The sequence below is a fragment of the Rhagoletis pomonella genome, unplaced genomic scaffold (genome assembly GCF_013731165.1).
Source record: "Rhagoletis pomonella isolate Grant_MI unplaced genomic scaffold, Rhpom_1.0 Rhpom_scaffold_00003, whole genome shotgun sequence".
NCBI lineage: Eukaryota > Metazoa > Arthropoda > Insecta > Diptera > Tephritidae > Rhagoletis > Rhagoletis pomonella.
The window spans coordinates 45,281,101-45,302,467 of record NW_023458557.1 but is presented as its reverse complement, the minus strand read 5'-3'; the positions used below and the strand labels follow the sequence as shown (position 1 = coordinate 45,302,467).

Sequence of the window (21,367 nt, the reverse complement as noted above, 5' to 3'; positions counted from 1 at the left end):
TTCCTCAAAACGTGAGGAATTTCGCGTGCGCTTTCGTATTTTTTGAGGAATTTTTAAGGAATTTTCTCTCGATATATTAGCAGATAACACATGCAACCATGTTTTACACAACATAGTTGTTAAATCGCCCTGTAAATTTTTGAAAAAAAAAACTTTCCGAAGTTTTATAAAGAGCGAAATACACCACACAATCAGCTTGTCAATCATTCTACAAACCTACTTTTCCCATTTCACCATACATAATGTGACCAACCGTACTTCTTTCGGAAGCACAGTACTTCTTTTTTAGCTCTTGTACTTCGTACTTCGAAGTACAGTCAAATGTACTTCTTTGCAATATTTTGATCTCATGTTTCTACTATAGATTTTAGGTCTATCAGTCTGTCTTCGTTTTCGCTAAAATCGCTAGAGAGTTGGATAGACCTGTACATAAGAAACGCGATTCCTCGTTACTATATTACAAGAGCTCAACATATTTATTGCAAGCTCGGTGGATACCACCCTGCACACATTGCTAAAGTGGTCAGAGGAAGCCTTCACGCAGTAGGGGCCTTCCTCGATATCGAGGGAGTCTTCAGCAATGTCACTCCAGAGGCAATATTCAAGTCTATTTATAATTTGGGGGTTGAAACCAACCTAATAAGGCTTATCTACAGCTTACTTTGTGACAGAACTGTCGCGGCGGAGTCGGGGAGCGCCTGCGCTCAGTGCAGTGACGATATGGGCACTCCGCAAATTGGTGTTCTCCCTCCTCTGCTCTACGTTGCGGTTGTAAACGACCTTCTAGGGGACCTGGAAAAAGTGGGATGTCGGGTGATCGCCTATGTAGATTATGTGGATCTTTTGGTTATAGGACGATTTCTGTACACCCTTTTTTTCTGCTTCAAGTTTACCTCGAGTGCGGTTGTTCGTCTGCGGCTCTCATACAGGGTCAAGTACTTAGGCTTTATCCTGAATAGGAAGCTGTCGAGGAAGCCTAACATTGAGGAAAGGGTAAAAAAGGAGTCGGTTATCTGGCAGTGCTGTAAGGGAGCTATCGGCAAAAGGTAATTCATTAGATCTACGCAACCAGATTTAAGCTTATCTTCTTTCACGGAGCCCTTGTCTGTTGGAACCCGCCAGAGAAAGCTACACTTGTAAATTAGGAATTAGTGGAGCATTAAGAACCACATCTATACTGGTGCTTAACGTCATGTAGAACACGGCATCTGAAGATATTGTAGACAGAATTTTAGCAGCAGGAACTGCTATTAGGCTAAGGTAAACCTGGTGGTAACACTCTGGATTTCTGGGGGGGCTTTGACTTCGCCCTGGACACATAGATTACAGCGCCTCCGAAATGCCTGCCAGAAGCTCCTTCTCTGCCTATATTCCCTCAAGAGATGACTGGGTAGAGAGGGATTACTAAGGATTCTGGACTTCTTTCAGGTGGAAATGGCTGCCATTAAGGAAGCGGTAGACTCACTGCTAAAGGGTATGATGGTGCGTTAAAAATCGGTAACGTACGTTATCCATCGCGTCAAAGAGGAAAGTTCAGCGCTAGTAACGAGTGACCTATCGCTATCCCTTAAAGGTGCCGAATACCACCTTACATCTCAAGAGCTAGTGAAGGGGGTTCTGACAGGCCATTGTGCGATTGATATTCACTCGGTAAGACTAGGAATTTCAACTGATACCTTTTGTTTCAGCTGTTAAAAGGGAAGATGAAGTAGAATCATCTCTACACTTTCTTTTAGACTGTCCAACTTCGAAATTTTAAATCGGCTCTCGGCGTGAACCTAACCCAGCCTAACCTGTACTTCTTTAAGCTATGAAATAGTTGGTCACATTAACCATACACCATGCAAACATGACACGTTCAAGCAAAGAATTTTAGTTTTCTTCCGGTTCACAATGTAAAAGAGTTTGGTTTTCTTCGATTTTTCTCTCATGTGCCCTCTTTCGGTGAAAATTCCGTTGCGAATGAGGCGATTTTACCATACACAACGTAAGCGGTTTGAACAAACGTCAACATGGTGGCCAGAAACCAAAAAATTTTGAGTTTTGTTCACATTTCCCTCAAACGGCTTGTCAAACCTTCAAACACTCCCATACACAACATAAATAGCTTTAAGCAAAAGGATATTTCGCTTGGTTTGTCAAGACGGTTGTGTGGTCTTTTTCGATCTTAAGCACATCTGCATTTGCTGCTAAATATTCAAAATGTTATCGATAATTTTTTCCATTTCATGTTATATTTTCAACTCGATAACGAATAGAGAGAACACGCATTGTTCGATCATAAGGGTATTCATATTGATTCTTCATTAGATCCAGAAAATTATAGGAAAAAAGTTTTTGAATTAAAAGATTCTTCAAGTTCATATAAGTTTCCCAATTAAAAAATATTATATCCGCATTACTAATATAGCCCTTTTCTAATGCTTCTGTAGAACGTATATTTAATACTTTAGAAATGTGTAGAACTGGCTTGAGGACCAGATTGAGCACTGATATAGTTGCAGAAATATTATACCAACCCAGCAAAAAACACGATTGCCACAGAAACGAAAGTGGAAACGAGCTAGGCGATGGGAATCGCATACCCTTCCGCTTCAAGAAGGCATTATTTTGACATGGGCATGTCATGGGCGGTAAGCCCTTACCGACAGCATTACCTTCAAACGAAGGGAGAACGCATGGATAAACCGAATCCAGAGAAGCGAACAAAGAATGCCTTACAGAGAAACTACCCTGCAGTGAAAAATTATCAATTGTTAAAACTAACCAAGTTATAGTTAGCTTTTTGGCGAGATTTCGATTAATACCTCACTTTTAATTAGCTATGACAAAACCAACTTAAAGTGAATTGTAAAGTCGTGCAGGAGTCATGCAGACGCAATCGGGAGTTGGTTTTCTTTACAAGTTTCTATTAAATATCCTCATACAAAAATTACTTTCAATACACTTTTTTCTGAACTTCGCAGATTCTTTTTCATATTCAGGACAAATAAAAGGAAGATCGAAATTTTATACTATCATTTTGAAGTTATGTCTGACGGTGGTCGAATATGGGGCCACCCAGAGCAGAATATGTAAACAAATATGAAATGTAATAAAATAAAGTAAATAAATAAGTAAATAAAAAAGTAAAAAAACAAAAAAATATTTTGTTTTTCTTATTGATATTTTATGTCCAAAAGTAGTTAGTTACAAGTTAGTTGACATGTAATGCAGAGGTATCCAGGTCTGACTTTTTTGCGGCCATCGCTCCACAAAAGTAGTTAGCCTTTTTCGAACAAAATACACAGTTAATAGTTAGCACTAGTGTTCGCGTAAACAGACTAAAGTTAGGTATAAGCTAACGTCACTCCCTGCAGGGTAATGTAGAATGCCTAGATAAGTACATACTTATTTATATTAAATTGAAATCAGAAAATGTCTTAAAAGATTAAAATTAATAAAAAAAAAAAATTTAAATCAATTTTATACATACATATGTATGTATTTAGGTATTTAGATTTACTTAAAAATCGGTATGTACATACATGCATATTTAATTAAGCTTAAAATTGTACTTCCTCACTCTTGTACTTCACTTCATTGACTGACTTCAACTTCGCTGCAAATTGAACAACGCAAAACATGATTTTCATGCGAGACAAATTTCCACTGAAAGTAACGGTAGAAAAAGAATTTTTGGATATTCTGCATTCCCTGAAATGAAGCAAAGAAGCGAAACAAATAAAAAATTGTGGGACACTCTACTTTGCATTCCCCGAAATGAAGCAAAGAAGCGAATTAAAAAAGAAATATTATAGGGCATTCTACTTTGCATTCCCCGAAATGAAACTTTGTTTCATTATAAATATAAATAAATAAAATATTGTAGGATAAATAAAATATTGTATTGTAAAAGAAGCGAAAAAATTCGAAGGCATTATAACGCTATGCCTTCTAGAAAACGTGACCACTAAAAGCGTTTACCGACTTTTAGTTGGGAATGCATAAAAAATTACGGTGATACTTTGTTTTAACCGCAAGAACAAATGTACCAATTCAATTGGAGAATGTAATTAATTTTTATACTAAGTACCTGTAAATAGTATGCAGTACACAATACTCATATCTGTAATAAGAAATGTTGAGTAATTTGTTCGGATTTTGAGGATTTTTCATTTGTTTTTGAGGAGTTTGGTAATTTTTTTGTGGCAACACTGACATACATACATATGTACATGCGGCGTATGAACTTACGGTAATTTTAAGGTACTTAGGTACTTGAAACTTGCACTTTCTTACACGTATTGAAATTGAACGGACTACAAAACTGCATACCGAAAATATTTTCTAAAAATTCTGATTAAAAAGTTTGAAATTTTGAAGAAAGTTTTTTTAAGTTTGATTCATTTTTATGAATTTTGTACAAAGTTTTCAAGTAAATATATGGTTTTTGTTATAGAATGAGCTATATTTTAAATGAAAATTAACGAAAAATATTTATGATGGAAAACATCTTGAATATGTATTGTGAAAAAACTAAATTACGAATACTTCTGCGAGCGACGGTATGTACTGACTATTTCAACACTTTTTGAGTGTAGTGCGGATTCATTCACTACCACTAAATTTCGTTGTAGTGAAACAGGATAGCACTATCACTACAGTTTTTAGTGGTAGCGAAGGAGTCAGACAAATGAATTTCGCGTATTATCCAAAAACATCTAATTTATGCCAAATATTGTATTGAAAAACTACGAGGCCCCATAGCGAGAGAAATAATTTATTTTAATTTTAATTTCTAATCTCGTATTCAAAAAATATATGAAGTACTAAAAACTGTGGTGTAGTGGTTAAGTGCGCGGTACCCCTCCTCAGGGCCTGGGTTCAAGCCCTAGTCAAAGCAACATCGCAAAAAAAAAATTGTACGGTGGGTATATTCTCTTACATTAATGTATGCGTACATTTCGATGGTCCTGTGCAATAACGACACAATTCGAAATTCAAAAAACAAAAACTGTTACTACTGTTAAGTGGCTCTTGTCTCTAATCCTTGTCTAATCCATTTCCATCCTTTACAAAAGTAAGCAGTAAGGATTGCTTAAGTAAAGTAAAGGAAAAAATTTTAGAATTAAAAAAAAACGTGCTAAATTAAAAAAATACGAATTTGAAAGAGCACCAACCCAACTTGTTTTTAATTTGAGTATGTACATTGCAAAATATGTCGTTGTGAAGTGCACAGATGCTTTTTCGTAATTAAGAAGAAAAAAAAGAATTTAAAAGAAAAAAGGAATTTTTTATGTTCCGTCTGATGGCAATTGAACCCGGACCCTCTTGGCAGCACACTCAGCTACAGCCATACATGTAAATCAGGGTACTCACAGTTTACTTCTAAAGTTAAAAGGTGGCAACTTTAACAAGATAACACACTCGAACTGTGAGCAACCCTTATGTTTAAATAAAGTATTAAGTTGATCAACAATACCACGCATTGCTAGACCGTTTGCCTTTCACGCGTTTGTGTTTAGAGAGCATCAACAAACCACATACATATTTCTCTCTATTCTCTCTTCTCTTTTTTATACTCAGCTAGCACAGCGCAAAAAAAAAAAAAAATAACCTTTGCCAGCTCCAGGCAGGCGCAAAGAGAAACTTATGTACAAGCAGCGCTGCGCCCAAAGCGAAATTCATGTATGTATGTACAAGCAGCGATAGATGCCAGTTTAACACAGAACATAAACATGAGACAAAGTCTAGTAATTTTGCCCAAAAGTGTTATCTCTAATTAGTATGGGAACCAACAACAAACAAAGTTACCACATGGTAAAATGTTTTAAAGTTACCAGGTGGCAAAATTAACACAGTAGATAATATAGAACTGTGAGTACCCTAATTGTGTTTTCAAGTGTTGAGTTTGAATCAACATCACAGCGCGCGATTAGTGCATTTGTACAGATAAACATGTACCATGTATGTGTGTGTGTTGTCACCGCTGTGCATGCTTTGTTTACATATACTTTCTTAATTACATATGAAAAAAAAAATTATAGTTTCAAAACCTAAACCTCGCTATTATAATTTCTATTCGTACTGTCACGAGGTATGTAACTTGAGAATACAAATCGCTGCATCTTTTAGGCGCATCAATATTACATAGTTACACCCCGAGTTAATAAAAGGGAGGTTCAAAAGCATCCGAGACGTGCAAAACGCCATCCGTGCATTGAAAAATGCTTAATTTTAATACGGGCGTATTTGAATTGAATATTTCCATTATACGTAGTGTATGTATAATGGAAAAATCAATTTTGTTAACACTTTTCACTTGATTTTAATACGAACATTTTTAAACGGCAATCAAATAAAAAATTTTCATTTTTACAACGCGTTTTTTTTTCTCAGTGTATACACATTATATTAACTAGTAAATGCCCGCTTGCTTCGCGGCGCCTGATAAAAAGTTTTGCATTGGCCAATACCAAAATAGCATTGAAAAGAAAAACTGTTTGTAAAGTAAGCATTCTTAGAGTGGCTTGAAACAGAAGCAGAACTCTCCTCACACATAGCCCAATAATAGTAGTGCTGTGATACCATATGGTATACTAATACAGTAGTCGTAATCGTTAAATTTGAAGGATTACAATTAAAGTATTCGCAATCGAGCGAATCGGAATACTAAAAATTTTGTGGACTGCGATTTCAAATCAATCAAAATGTAATCGTAATCCTAAATGCCCAGCTCTCATACATACTTACATATGTATGTACCAGGCTTGTTGCGAATATTCGCATTCGCATTCGCAACCGCGGAGCTTCCGCATTAATTTTAACATTCGCATTCGCAAAATTACAGTTTTTTTTTACGAGTTAAACTTGGCCAAATATTTTTATTCCGAAATAAAAGTACTTTCCGGATAATAAACAAATCGCTTATCCAAATTAAACTAGTTTCGTATCAAATGAAAGAGGACTTATGTCTTATGAAATGTCTAAACGAGTAAAGCCACATATTGAAAACTATTTCAATAAAAAATGTTAATTAATAACCATAGAACAAACCTGGGGTCAGGTATATATTTATATGAATTTCATTAGTATTAGCTTATAAAAAGAAATATAAATCGAGGTGGTAATCTTCGTTTTTTCTGTTTAAAAGCTATTTCAGTCCTCTTTCATATGATACCAAATTTGTTTAATTTGGATAAGCGGTTTGTTTATTATCCGAAAGAACGTTTATTTCGGTATAAAAAATATTAGGCTAAATTTAACTCGTAAAAAATAAATTTTATTTTCGATACCTAGAATATTATGCAAGTGCACTGATAACGCGTATATCTGACCAGTCACAGAAGAAAGCATTCAGAATGAATTACAAAAGCTAAAATCGAAAAACGCTGATAACGCGACAGGTTCTCCGAATTCCGTAACAACCACACGAATGAGAATGAAGAATTCTTTGGAAAACAACGTTGTTTAAACAACGTGATGAAAGTCAGGAGGATACATCCGACATTTGCGGCCCCGATTCTCAGAAAGTAATTATTGCACCGCAATAAAAATAAATGAATATAACTGAAAGTCCTCTCAACTGGTGCAGTGTCAATCGAAATGAGTTTACAATTTTGTCACGTTTCAAGCTTGTCGCCTAGAGCGTGTAGTTATAAAGTGGCGCAGGTTTGATTTACGATCCTTTAAAAAGTTTTTATTAAATACAATGTTCCAATTTTTAAATTCAAGTACTAAAAAAAACATTCAGTCTTATCACGAGTTTCATTTTTCCCGAACCGGTTCACTTTTCACTTTTGGTTTTCATGTATTTACTATGGGCGGAATACAAATTTTCGGGCGAAACTCAGGATAAGGCAGATTATTAAAAATTACTAACCTTTCCATTTTTTATTTACCTAAGTCACCTAATTTACCCACCTAAATTATTTCTTAAAAATACATGACATCCGCATTCGCTTTCGCGGATGTCTAAAATTCCACATTCGCAACATCACTAGTATGTACTATCAATACTTACATTGCATGTGCCAGCATCGCCAAATTACATTGTTCAAGCGTATTTTATCCTTCCAACGCAAGCGAATTCCTTTGAAGTGGTTCCATTTTGGGGAGGTTAGTTTTTGACTGAAAATAAAAACAAATTTTATTCAAAGTTTTGGGGTATTCCAGTTATAAATCTTCTTATTAATTATATACTGCTTGATGAATCAGTACCAAAAACCCTAAATTAATGCAATTTAGAAGAAGCAATTTGCTTATTATTTTATTACATTTTAATAATAACTATATTGGCGCTTCCACAATATAGGCTAGTATGCAGCTCTCAAGAAAACGGTCAAGAAAAACATTGCCTTTCGTATGTGTGTCCAAGGAATTTTGACATCTGATACTTCACCAGCCTGTTGCCTCACTCTTTCCTCAAGAAATAATGGAACGGGTAAATATTTCTATCGCAAGCATGGGTTGCCTTGTGCTCTTTTTTCAAGAAAAAACTTTATAAAAGTGTAGTAGAAAGCGGAGCAAATTTCTTAAGAACTGCGTACTGCCTCAAGAAAATTTTAAACAAGAAAATTTCTTAGCCATTTCTTGTACGTCATTTTATATGGACTTTTTGCTTTTCTTGAGAGCTGCATACTGACCTTATGTTATGGTGATTTCGTTTCTTGATGTTACACTCAACCCTGTAAAAGGGCATGTTTTTGCCTTCTTGTCCTCGTCTAGCTCACGCATTTCATAATATTGTCGTTTTAAACAACCATCTGATTTTCAGGGCAACCATCTCCCCTGACAAAGCTTCAAAGGGCAGAGAATGTGCCTTCTTCCTCTTGCAAGAGTGTGACATTTTAAGAAACGAACACAAAATTGTCTCATCCTTTGCCTTTAATTTAGAATCGAATACGAAAAGAGAAAACGGCAATCAAAAGGCCACATTTTTTGGTAGTAACGAAATCACCATTAATGTTTCTCCGAGCTTATCCTCCGATTTGTCTTGATGTTGTCACACAAAGAGGAGGGACCTACAGTTTTATGCTGACTCCGAACGGCAATTGTATCTGTATGAGAAGGGTCATTTCATTGAAAAGACGAAAACGACATAAATTCAAATATGCCCTAATTATCTCTATTTCTCTTCTTAAATAACTACATTTCATTAACCTGTGGGAAAATATTAGGAAGTCAAAAGAAGTTGTAATTTTTGTCTATGGAAACTTTTATTTCATGCATAGTTACTTTACAGCAGTCACAAGGAGATGTACCACCAGTCACAACTTTAAATATTTTTTAATATTTCTATGATTATATAAACCCATGGTGAAATAATAATAAGGTGTTGTCACTTAGGGGGTGGTTGTTGTAGTTTTGGCAATTTCGGCATACCAGCGTTACAGTAATGCCTACTCTATTTATTACAATTTCCTTTCTGGGCAAAATAGAACAAAAAATGTAGCAGACAACAATCTTGTGAAAAAAGTAAGCGTAGGTATCACTATTTCTTTGAGTCTCCTTTTCTCTGACTTTTCGTTTCAAATTTATTGGAAAATCTGAGCGATAGTTTGCAATAATTGTGATTTTGTAAGTAAATTTTTGCTAAAATATATACATATATATGTGCATATTGATGAAATTTAATTGTTTATATATTTCTTCAAATAGGTTGAGCTATTATCCCGCAAAAAGCAGCGATTTATTCAAGATAATTCCAGGTAAGTTTCGCAAACTAAATGCATTCACCAAACTAATGTATTTTTCTCACAAAAGGTTTTTAGAACAGCACCTTTTAAGTTTTAGAGCTGGCTACAGTTGTTTATTGGGGCAGTGTCTCATCAGCGGCGCTACCAACAGCGGTGTTATAAGCAAGTTCCAGGTAGGAAATTGTTAAATCCAACATATTTATATCATCAGAATCTAACCAGTCTTTATGTTTGTGTTTCTTCCATCAGATTTTTGGAGCAGTGTCTCGCCAAGCTGCGCTACCAGCAGCGTTTTAATAAGCAAGTTCCAGGTAGGAAATTATGAAATCCAAAACATGTATATTATCAAACCCTAACCAGTCTTTATGTTTGTGTTTCTTCCAACAGATTTTTGGAGTAGTGCACACCAGCAGCATCATCACCTTCTACAACTAGGGATTTTTCAACTGCGTTTCAGGTAAGAATTTAGCAATTGCCAATGAATCAAATTGGTAACTTATTTTTTTATTTGTTTTTGGCTTACACCCATGCTTACACCATCTTGTAATGATATAATTATTAATACACCATGGCTCACACTAATCACGGATTCGGTACTTATCTCCAAGCGTTTCCGCTCGGATGACTATGATGAGGGACTTCGGTCTAGCCACTTAAACGTATAATTATTTAATAATATAGCAGATAGAATTTAGATGTGTAAGTTTTAAATGGTAACGAAAATATAGTTTGTAATAAAATTCCCGTTAAAGTTAAGTTATTTAAAAACTTAGTACGCATATATACTTCAGAACTTAAGGAAAAAAATACAAATAAAATTCCATACTTGATGATATGTTATTTTTATTAGAAGTTAAATATAATTAAATAAAGAGAACGGTTTAATTTTATTTGTTTTAATAAGAATAAATGAAGGGCGGAAAATAGTTTTTATTTTTATTTTTTAATTTTAACCTACCTCTTATGTATGTGGTACGTCTACGTGGCCCAGCTGTTTTCCCACACCACAGCTAGCGTTATAAGGCGATGTTATCAAATGGGTGAAGAGCTTTATAATCCGCTAGAAACAGCTGACTTCATTGACGCCATTAATGATTGGTTCGACTTAATGAACACAAAGATGACCACGATACAAACTATTCCTTCGAAAAGGCCATTTGGGGTAGATATGGAGCAACAGACGAAAGTTTTAGAAACAATGGACTCCATTGCCCTCAATGCAAAGGTAACCAGTAGTAGAACGCTTCTTCCTTTCCAGAAAGGAATTTTGATGAGCAACGAATCTCTACGGTCGTTGTTCTATTGTCTGCAAGAAAAATTTGGTTTGCGGTATTTGCTAACCTATCGGCTGAACCAAGATGTGTTGGAGAACTTTTTCGGTGCAATGAGGGCGAGGGGTGGGTTGCACGATAATCCAACACCGATGCAATTCAAATACCGGCTTCGAAAATATCTTCTTGGTAAGATACGCTTATAAAAGATTTTCTGTAATATATTTAATTAGTATGCGTATTTTGTACCTTTCATGTAAAATTTAGCACAAAACACAGCACTCCTCCCTGGAAGAGGAAATGTTGGCGAAGATGATACCAACTGGCTTCCACTGAGAGACATACCTCATTGTGACTACATCTCGGAATATCTAGGCGAGTCTGACGCCTCCATCGTCTCCGCAGATGATTTTAACATAGAGAGCGACATAGACCAGTTCCACGAGGACGCGGTCGAGTATATAGCTGGCTATATTATCCGCAAGCTTCATTTAACTGGTATGGAGTCCACGGACAATACGTTCACTTGGGTTGATGAATTGTCGAAAGGCGGTTTAATAAAGCCTAGTTCTGCGTTTGTGAAGGAGTTATTGTTCTTAGAAACCATTTTTATAAAATTTAATGGGAAGGAAATTTATTGCGGTCCAAATTATATGCAAGAAATGCTTAACGCCTCAAAAACTTCTCACATGGCGGAAAATGTCAAAAAACTTTTTTTTAAGTGTAGAATGCATTTTCGTATTAAAGATTTGAATAAATCCATAAAATGATATACATACACAATTTTTTTGTTTGTATGCCTATTCATTGAATTTAAACAGTTAAACAAAAGTATTTCTTATAGGAAAATACACTGATAGCGAGAGCTTTGAATATATGTCCATATGTATATATTCGAAATCAGTATTGGAAATAGTACCCAAAAAGTAGTAAAAATAATCCAAATTTTTTCCCCCTTTTTCTACTACCCTCAAATGCATGACCGCAATTGGCATGCAGAAAAAGTGAGGTTATGTAAGTGACATCACCTTATATTTATTTCACCATGATATAAACCTCATTTTTATTGAAAACGAAAGCATGTAATTCATATTTTACAACACAAATACATCGTTCGTGAAAATTAGGTGTTTTGGCTAAAATTCATCTTTGAGTGCACAACCAGTCCCACCAGTCACATTCATTCAAATGATAGTTACATAGAACTAAGAAATCATTTGGTATTTCTGTTAAAGCAGTTTTATACATTAGTTATCATTCTATGTTAAAAAATATCTTTCGCTGTTGTATAAGTTCCGACGACATAGTTAAAATTCACAATTGATCACATTCTGGAGTAAAATGTCCCACAAGTCACAATGGAATGGCCCAGAAGCTGTTTTTCGTGTTTGCCATTGCCTGCCGAGGTTCGACCGGTATTAAACAAAAATGTTTCTGTTCTTTTCTTATGTTAGTCGAAACCTGGGCTTGAACCCAGGCCCTGCAGAAAGGTTGAACGCACTGCTAAGCACTACATGCATTAAAGACTTGAACAGTAAAAACCTAAATGAACACGAAAACGTACATACATACCAGGGATGTTGCATTCACATTCGACATTCGCATTCGCATCCACTCTAATATTGTTGAAATGACTCTAAGTCTGTCTAACCAGGGTGCGGACAATAACCGTTGTTGAAGCAGTTTCTAAGCGGAACGAAAGCGCAAGGTTTTTTTCCAGATTTGAACGAAAGACTACGCCAGCTGGATGTGAATTCAAGTTTTATTTTGCATAATTTCAACATATCGATAGTCCTGTGCAATAACGACACAATTCAAAATTCAAAAAACAAAAACTGTTACTGCTGTTAGGTGGCTCTTGTCTCTAATCCTTGTCTAATCCATTTCCATCCCTTACTAAAGTAAGCAGTAAGGAATGCTAAAGTAAATACAAAAGATTAGACATAAATTCGACGAGGATTACAGACATGAGCCACTTAACAGAAGTAACAGTTTTTATTTTTTGAATTTTGAATTGTGTCGCTATTGCACAGGACCATCGATATGTATGTATCAGAGCTGGGTAAATGCAATTACATTACAATTACAATTACATTCCTCAGCAATTGTCATTAGGATTCAATTCTTTCAGTTCACAGCAAAGGAATCGATTACTTTTTCAATTCCTTGAAGTAATTTCAAATGGAATTGTTTTTTCCATTACAAGGAATTTCATATTGTAATTGGAATAAATTACGTGCTACCGAGACCCATAAATGTCGAAGCAGGAATAATCCGCCGGACTGTTGCTGCCTTGGGCACTGCTGTTCTCTTGGACTAATCCCTGCGTATCTATAAAAATGCACTAACTTAATTGCGTATATTATGGCACCCTTAATTCTACCCAAAATGGCGTGCATTCGATAAATTCGTTCAAACCATTAAAGTCGCCGGGGACCGATCACACCTGCCCAGCTGCAAAGTGGATTCTATTTATGCGAACTGCGTGAGGACCGGGTACATCCAAAGGCTTTGAGGGTAGTCAATGTTGCTTTCATACCGAAGGCCTGAAAAGGCTCTCATGTTTCCCCTAGGGATTTTAGGCCTATCAGTTTCTTTGTTTTTGCTAAAAACGCTAAAGAGACTGATAGACCTGTACATAAGGAACGCGATTCCTCGTGACAGTCTTTCAAGAGCTCAATATAGTTATTGCAAAAAAAGGTCGGTGAATACCGCCCTGCACACCTTGGTAAAGTGGTCAGAGGGAACTTTCATGCATGAAGATTATGCAGTAGGGGCCGTCGTCGATATCGAGGGGGTCTTCAACAATGTCACTCCAGAGGCATTAGTCAAGTATGTTCATAATCTGTCGCGGCGGAGTGGGGGGCGTCTGCACACAGTACAGAGCCAATAGGAGCACTGCACAAGGTGGTGTTCTGCTCTGGATTGCGGTTGTAAACGATGTTCTAGAGAAACTGGAAAATGTGGGCTGTTGGGTGATCGCCTATGTAGAAGATGTGGAACTTTTGGTTAAGGGACGATTTCTATACAGGGTATCTGGCTCAAGGTTACTTGCACCAGGTAACTAGGTGTGCAATCAACGACGGCTGTCGTGGAAGTCTAACATTGAGGCAAGGGTAGGAAAGGTGTCGGTTGCCTTGTACTGCTGTAGGGGAGCTATCGGTAGAATTAAAATTAATTCATTAGCTCTAGGAAACCAGATTCAAGCATATATTGTTTCAAGGAACCCTTGTCTGGTGGAGCTCACTAGTGATGGCTAAACTTGTAAAACAGGAATTAGCGGAGCATTAAGAACCACACCTACACCGGCACTTAACACAAATATGTTGAACACGACATCTGCGGATGTTGTAGACAGAATTGTCGCAGCGCAAACTGCTATTAGGCTAAGGGAAACCGGGTCCTTTTGTGATATAAAAAAGGAAAAGAAGTCGCTTCTCTGCTGCAGCAAATGTTTTTATTGACCACTATAAAACACGTTACCTCTCAAGGGCTAGTGATGGGGTTCTGACAGGCCATTGTGCGACTGGTATTCATACGGTGAGACTAGGAATTTCAATTGATCCTTTTGTATCAGCTGCCAAGAGGAATATGAAGTGGAATCATCTCAACACTTTCTTTTAGACTGTCCAACCTTCGCGCACCTGCGATGGAAGCATTTTGGCTCGCACTTCTGAACAAACACTGAGCTCTCAGGGACCGAAATTGGCCGCTTTCGAAATTTCGTAGTCGGCTCGCGGTGTTAACTTAACCCAACCTAAGCTGTTCTTCTTTGAGAAATAGTTGGTCACATTAGGTATCCTGCGTTACAAATGAGGATAGAGTCCACTTGAATTACGAGCCCTGTCGGACTGGAGATCCTAACTCCTAAGAGTTTTATAAACAAATTGCATTGCTATGGCTAAATTTTGATGATAACACTGTAACGACGCTAAAATTACACAAAAAACTCCGACAGACGTAAAATTAATTTTAAGTAGTATGTTACGGATCTGTATACCGTTTTTTTAGATAAGGTAATTTAGTCAAGTTATTTTTATTTTAAGTTTTCATTGCGAATGAAAAAAATTCAAACTTTAACATGGTCATACGGTCATGTATGATATGGCGTATGAGTAACATTATTTCCTGCTAGTATTTCATACAAAAAATTATTGCACTTTCACTTAACCCTTGCAAACTTGTTTATTTATCCATCGATTTTCATTGTTAGTAGTGTTTTAAGCCGCAAAACAAGCAGATATTGGCTAGTCTATACTAATATACATTTTGAAAGCCGTTGTTTTTTTGTTCGCAAAGCTCGAGAAAGGCCGTACCGATTGTTTTGAAGTTTCGGAATCTACTGCATACTTCCCAAGGATGGTTATAGGCTAAAAAAAGTTTCGATATAGAAAGGGGAAGTGGCACCTCCCATACAAACCGAATTTTTCAAACTGCATATATCTGTGGTAGAGCACTAGAACTGGGTATGGAGATATATAGATATATAAGATCAATTCCATGCTCATGGAGAAGAATTTGTATGCACAGAGAAACTGATACAGGTAAAACGCAAGTTTTTAAAAGAAATTGTAAAATAAAATGTTTTGATATAATTTTACTACATTCAAAATAAAAAATACAGTATTTGTACTTACGACTTTAAAACGAAACATTCGCAAAACAAAAACCATCGTTATAATATATTTTTTTTTACTGAGGAGAACAAACGACATTAAAGAAATAGCGTCAAAAATGCGTATTTTAAAAACTAAAATGAAACATTTTAGAATATTGTCCCAACAAGTTGTAGTGCGACAAAATTTTCAACAAGCAAAATAAAACTAGACATTTTTAAATTAAAAACGTTAATTTATTTGGAGCCAATTAGGTATGAAAAATATTTAAAACTAAAATGTTTTGCATTAAAATTTAAAAAGCTACCTAGCTATAATGAAAAACTTTCATATGTTTGCATCGTTTGTCGGAAAAATTGTGTTCAGATAAATAGGTTACTTCAATCTTCAGAAAAGGCGATGAAGTATATACAAACAAAACTGCCATTCTAACCCCTAACTACATACATACATATAAGGGACATTGGTGGACTTCTTTGACCGAAAAAGCTTTGGTAAGAGTAACTTACAAAAACATATTCTTATGGGTTATTAAATAATAATTTAAAACTTTTTTAATTTAAATTACAGGATTTGACCAGCGTAAAGCAAAATTAGCAGGCCCAGCTTGGAAGTAAGGCAGGAACATCTGTATTTATGTATGTATATAGTAATATGTAAAACATCTGTATTTCATTTATTAAATGTTGTAACTTATTTATAAGTATAGTAAATTACAGGATTTGACCAGCGTAAAGCAAAATTAGCAGGCCCAGCTTGGAAGTAAGGCAGGGACATCTGTATTTATGTATTTATGTATGTATATAGTAATATGTAAAACATCTGTATTTCATTTATTAAATGTTGTAACTTATTTATAAGTATACATATGTATATCAATACATTTTTGACAATGTGCGTACCAAACGACTTGTTGTGATTTAATAAAAATAAAATTTGAATATCATATTTGAAAACGCATATTTTTAAAATGAAGAAATAAGAATTTAGGATTTAATTTCAACATGCACATATTCAATTATCAAACAATCGTTTTTAAAAACGATTTGATAATGTTCGTATCAAAAACAAAAACATGGATTTTGGAAATTTAATTGAAAATTTTCATTCTCAAAATTTAAATAAATATTGTAGGGGTCAAAATGTTTTTAAAAGTAAAACGTTCCATATAAATTTGAAAACGAAAATTTCTCTGTGTGGTTGGAGAATGGGGCGTGGCACCTCCCATATAAACCGAACTTTTCATATTGCATATCTCTGTTCATGGTAGACTGCAAGCTTTCTTAAAACTCTTTCGTTTGACGCCCACATGTCAACATTTCATTTACTTTATCAATTTAACTGAGTTACAATTTCCAAATAGGTAGCAGCCCCCCTCAAAAATATTTCCAACAGTTAACTTTCTTAAACCTCTTTAATTTTATACCCATATTGTAATATTTTATTTATTTTATCAATGTCATTTAGTTAATATTTCAAACAGATGGCAACCCTCCTCAAACATATTTTCGGCAGTAAGCCTTCTTAAAACTCTTTAGTTTGACACCCAGCAATATTCATTTCATTTATTTTATCAATTTGACTGAGTTAAAATTTTCAAATAGGTGGTAACCCTCGTAAAAAATACTTCCACCAGTTATCTTTCTTAAACCTCTTTAACTTGATAACCAAATTGTAATAATTCATTAATTTTATCAATATAATTGGGTTTAAAAATTTTAAAATAGGTGGCAACCCTACAAATTGCGATATCATTGGTTCTGGTATTATACCGAATAATATAAAAAAAAATTATTCAAATCGGTCCAGCCGTTCTCCAGTTTAGATGAGCGTGACATACGAACACAACATTTTTAACACCCTTTTATTAGCTTCACCTATATGTTTGTGTGTATGTATGTTTGTAACCGACTCCTTTGGACTCGATTTTGACCCACTTTAAACGAACAGATTTAATTCAAACTTTGTACACTTATCAAGAATCAGCGACAATATAATAATTTCATAAATTTATCTCGTTATCCTGATTAGGATCGCCAGGATTAAATAATTTCCTCACACAGCCTCTGTGTGAGAGCAAGTGAGACAACTACGCTGTCTGCGCATGCGTACCGTCTACTTACTTTCCGACTCGAGCATTCGAGCATTTAGAAAAAATTTTATTTTTAACAATAAATCGAACCCAAAAATTAAAAATAAATATAGTTTAAAAAAACTAAAAAACACCCTTTTAAAGCATATCAAACTAAAAATTAAAAAATAATCCTTAATATAAGTTGAAAATAATAATGAACAAAAAATACTAGTATTATTGTGAAAAAGTGTGGGTTGCTCGATAGACGAAAAATATGGCAAAGAGCGCTTTTTCACAATAATACTAGTATTTTTTGTTCATTATTATTTTCAACTTATATTAAGAATTATTTTTTACTTTTTAGTTTGATATGCTTTAAAAGCGTGTTTTTTAGTTTTTTTTAGACTATATTTATTATATATATACCAGCTGTACCCTGCCACGCTGGGCTGTGGCATATTTCTGTTACATGGATGATAAATTATTAACGAAACAAAGCATACGTTTCATATGAGTTTGATTTCGTAATAAGTACTTGAGTGCGTACAATATTTGTCGTTTTTCCATTCTCTGCATTGATATCAAGGATATCTGGTTTGTCGAACGGGAACACGCAACATCTGAGAACCAATCCGCATCTCAATCTTAACCACACTTTTCCGAAGGTTGAACTTGAGCATTTGTGATGGTGATTCCGAATGTCAATGGAGTTAGAAATTGCAATCTTTTAAATCGAAATGGTGTATCGGTCGGGATCAGGGAATTTTTCACCTTTGAAAGCATCCCTAGATAAATCCCAGCTCATTCCACAGCAGCCTACGGCAGCTAGAGCATGACTCCCCCAATGAATACATGGTGAAAGGGTTATATCCTGCGCTACCGCTTCATCAGCCTGCCCGCATATCTCTCTCTCTCCCTCGCATATCAGGCACATGGAGTGCGTGGCTGACTTGATGTGTACCTATAAACCATACGGGCTCAATACATAAACACTCGCAAAGGTATGCCCTACCTCCTCTACTACTCTAACTCGACTACAACTTTAAACCTGGTCTCCCGGTCTCCCGGTCTCCCTCAGCTAAACAGTTATTTCCTCACTTTGAATGCTGGATTGAATATCATTAGTGGTATTCAACAAAGTGAGCAAGTGGCCTGGCAGTCTAGTAAAAGAGCAGACCAGATCAAGTAACGACTGTGGCCAATATCACTCTTATTTAGTTGATAGACATCCTTATTCTTCGCAGCAAGAATAGCTCCTTCACTGAGCGTATAATTAATCTTCTTAATTAAGAAAGATTCTTTCCATCAGTTCTCCTTTCGATGTTCCTTAGTTACAAAACTTAACAGGCAATAAAATTAGTCTTAATCTCTTATTGGCTGGCAGCTTTCCTTTCCCAATGTCCAAAACTTGTCGCGAAAACACCTCGGCTGCAGTGTATATATGTTCGTTTTGCCACAATGTTGACTATTCCAGGCAAGCACTCATATCGCCCGCTAGTATTAATCAATAAATTACAGACAATGTTTGCGTAAAATCTCCTGTGAGCAATATCAATGCATTCCCGAATGGTTGAACGTTTCCATGCAAATCCCACGACAATCAATCAAGAACCTCAAGCAATTTTTTATGTGCCATCGCGCACTCATCCCAAACAATAAGTTTAAATTTTTGTATTACTTTTTCCATACCGGATGTTCTGGAAATATTGCAAGTGGGAGTTTCTATGATTTATATGTTCAATGGCAGCTTAAGAGCTGACTTAGCAATGTTTCCCCATGGTAACAATTCCAGGTGAAGCGATAGCTAAGGTTATGTAATTTTTTTAACCAACCGTTGCCAGAATCAATCTGATAAGGAATGTTTTGCTAGTTCCTCCTGGCGTATCAAGAAGAAGGTCCCCCAACTCCGTCAATTATCATTTGCATATTCCATTCCATTTCGTTGTAAAGCTCATACAACTCATCGTTCCATCGTCTTTCTCTCGAAATTACAACTGGCAACAGTGATGTGGATGTCAAGGCGCGAATGCTCTGACTCTTTGTTTGATGACAGGAGATACTACGTCTTGTCCTCGTTGATAACCAAACCCAATCGCTTTGCTTCGTTATCCAACTTGGAAAAGGCAGGACAGACTTCGAGGTTTTTGTTACCGATGATATCGATGTCATTGGCATACGCCAGAAATAACACGCCCTTGTACAAAATTATTCCTTAGTGGTTCTGTTCTGCAGCTCTTATTATCTTAACACTTGCATCATACGATCGTAAATGCCCTTCTGAATTCGTTTTAATTTGGGAATGTTGGTTTGAGCATATAACAGTGGTTCACAATAGTAATTGTTATCATAATCATAATAATATTATCTAATGTTATTCAAAATTTCTTTACTCGCAATATTCTTAGTAGGCTATGGCGACCGAACGAAATTGGTTATGATTAAAATTTTACAGTTATAATGAAACAATTTTAAGTTTTCATTATTTCATTTCATGGGATATTTTTATGTTTTCGTTACGCTTTTCATCATTTCTTCATTTGTATCAGTAGCTTTTATTAATTTTTTCATTGCGTAATTTGTATACCAACTCTTCATGGATAATATGATCACTTCGTTTGATAAGATATTGTAAATTCTCTCTTTTTTTAAACTGTCCGGATTTGGATAAGTGGAACCATTAAAAAAAATCTCTTGTTAAGCTTTCCCAATCACTTTCCGTTACGAACCAGTTATGTAATATTTCACTTAATTTTAATATTTTCAGTTTACTTTTACATATTACATAATCCTATTTAGAATATTTGCAAATCAAGATATCTGAAACACCTTTTGTTTGGTACCCACATTGTAACATTTCGTTTATTTTATCAATTTAATTGAGTTAAATTTTCAAACAGGTGGCAAACCTCCTCAAACATATTTTCGACTACAAGTCTTCTTAAAACTATTTAGTTTGATACCCATATTGCAATATTTCGTTCATTTAATCAATCTAACTGAGTGAAAATGTTCCAAAAAGGTTGCAACCTTCCTCAAAAATATTTCCAGCAGTCGTGTTTTTTAAACCTCTTTAATTTGATACCTATATTGTAATAAGTCAAATATTTTATCAATTAAATTTAGTTAAATTTTCAAACAGATAACAACCCTCGAAAATATTTTAGGCTGTAAGCCTTCTTAAAACTCTAAAGTTTAATACCCACATTGCAATATTTCATTTATTTTATCATTTTAACTGCGTTAAAATTTTCAAATAGGTTGCAGCCCTCCTCAAAAATATTTCCTGCAGTCATCTTTCTTAAGCTTCTTTAATTTGATACCTATATTGTAATATGTACGTCATTTATTTTATAAATTAAGTTTAGTGAGATTTTCAAACAGGTGGTAACCCACCTCAAACGTATTTTCGGCTGTAAGCCTACTTAAAGCTCTTATGTTTGCCACCCACATTGCAATATTTCATTTATTTTATCAATTTAACTGAGTTAAAATTTTCAAATAGTTGGTAGCGCTCAAAAATATTTCCTATAGTCATCTTTCCTAAGCCTCTTTAATTCGGTACCTATATTGTAATATGTCATTTATTTTATCAAATAAATTTAATTAAATTTTCAAACAGGGGGTAACCCTCGTCAAACGTATTTTCAGCTGTAAGCCTTTTTAAAACTCTTTAGTTTGACACCCACATTGCAATATTTCATTTATTTTATCAATTTAACTGAGTTA

General features: G+C 35.1%; 1 protein-coding gene and 1 long non-coding RNA gene across 2 annotated transcripts in view; one reads left to right on the top strand and one right to left on the bottom strand.

Moving 5' to 3' along the window:
• The window catches only part of LOC118736251, a 455,149-nt gene that overhangs the window by 270,921 nt on the left and 162,861 nt on the right, over positions 1-21,367 (bottom strand). The window contains exon 2 of the mRNA XM_036466344.1: positions 8,006-8,112. Within this exon, the coding sequence (XP_036322237.1) occupies positions 8,006-8,112 (107 nt within the window). The remainder of the gene's footprint in view (positions 1-8,005; positions 8,113-21,367) is intronic.
• On the top strand, positions 9,302-10,125 carry LOC118735241. Its single transcript, XR_004992545.1, has 5 exons — positions 9,302-9,561; positions 9,643-9,692; positions 9,748-9,853; positions 9,930-9,991; positions 10,068-10,125. It is a non-coding gene; the product is annotated as an uncharacterized LOC118735241 (long non-coding RNA).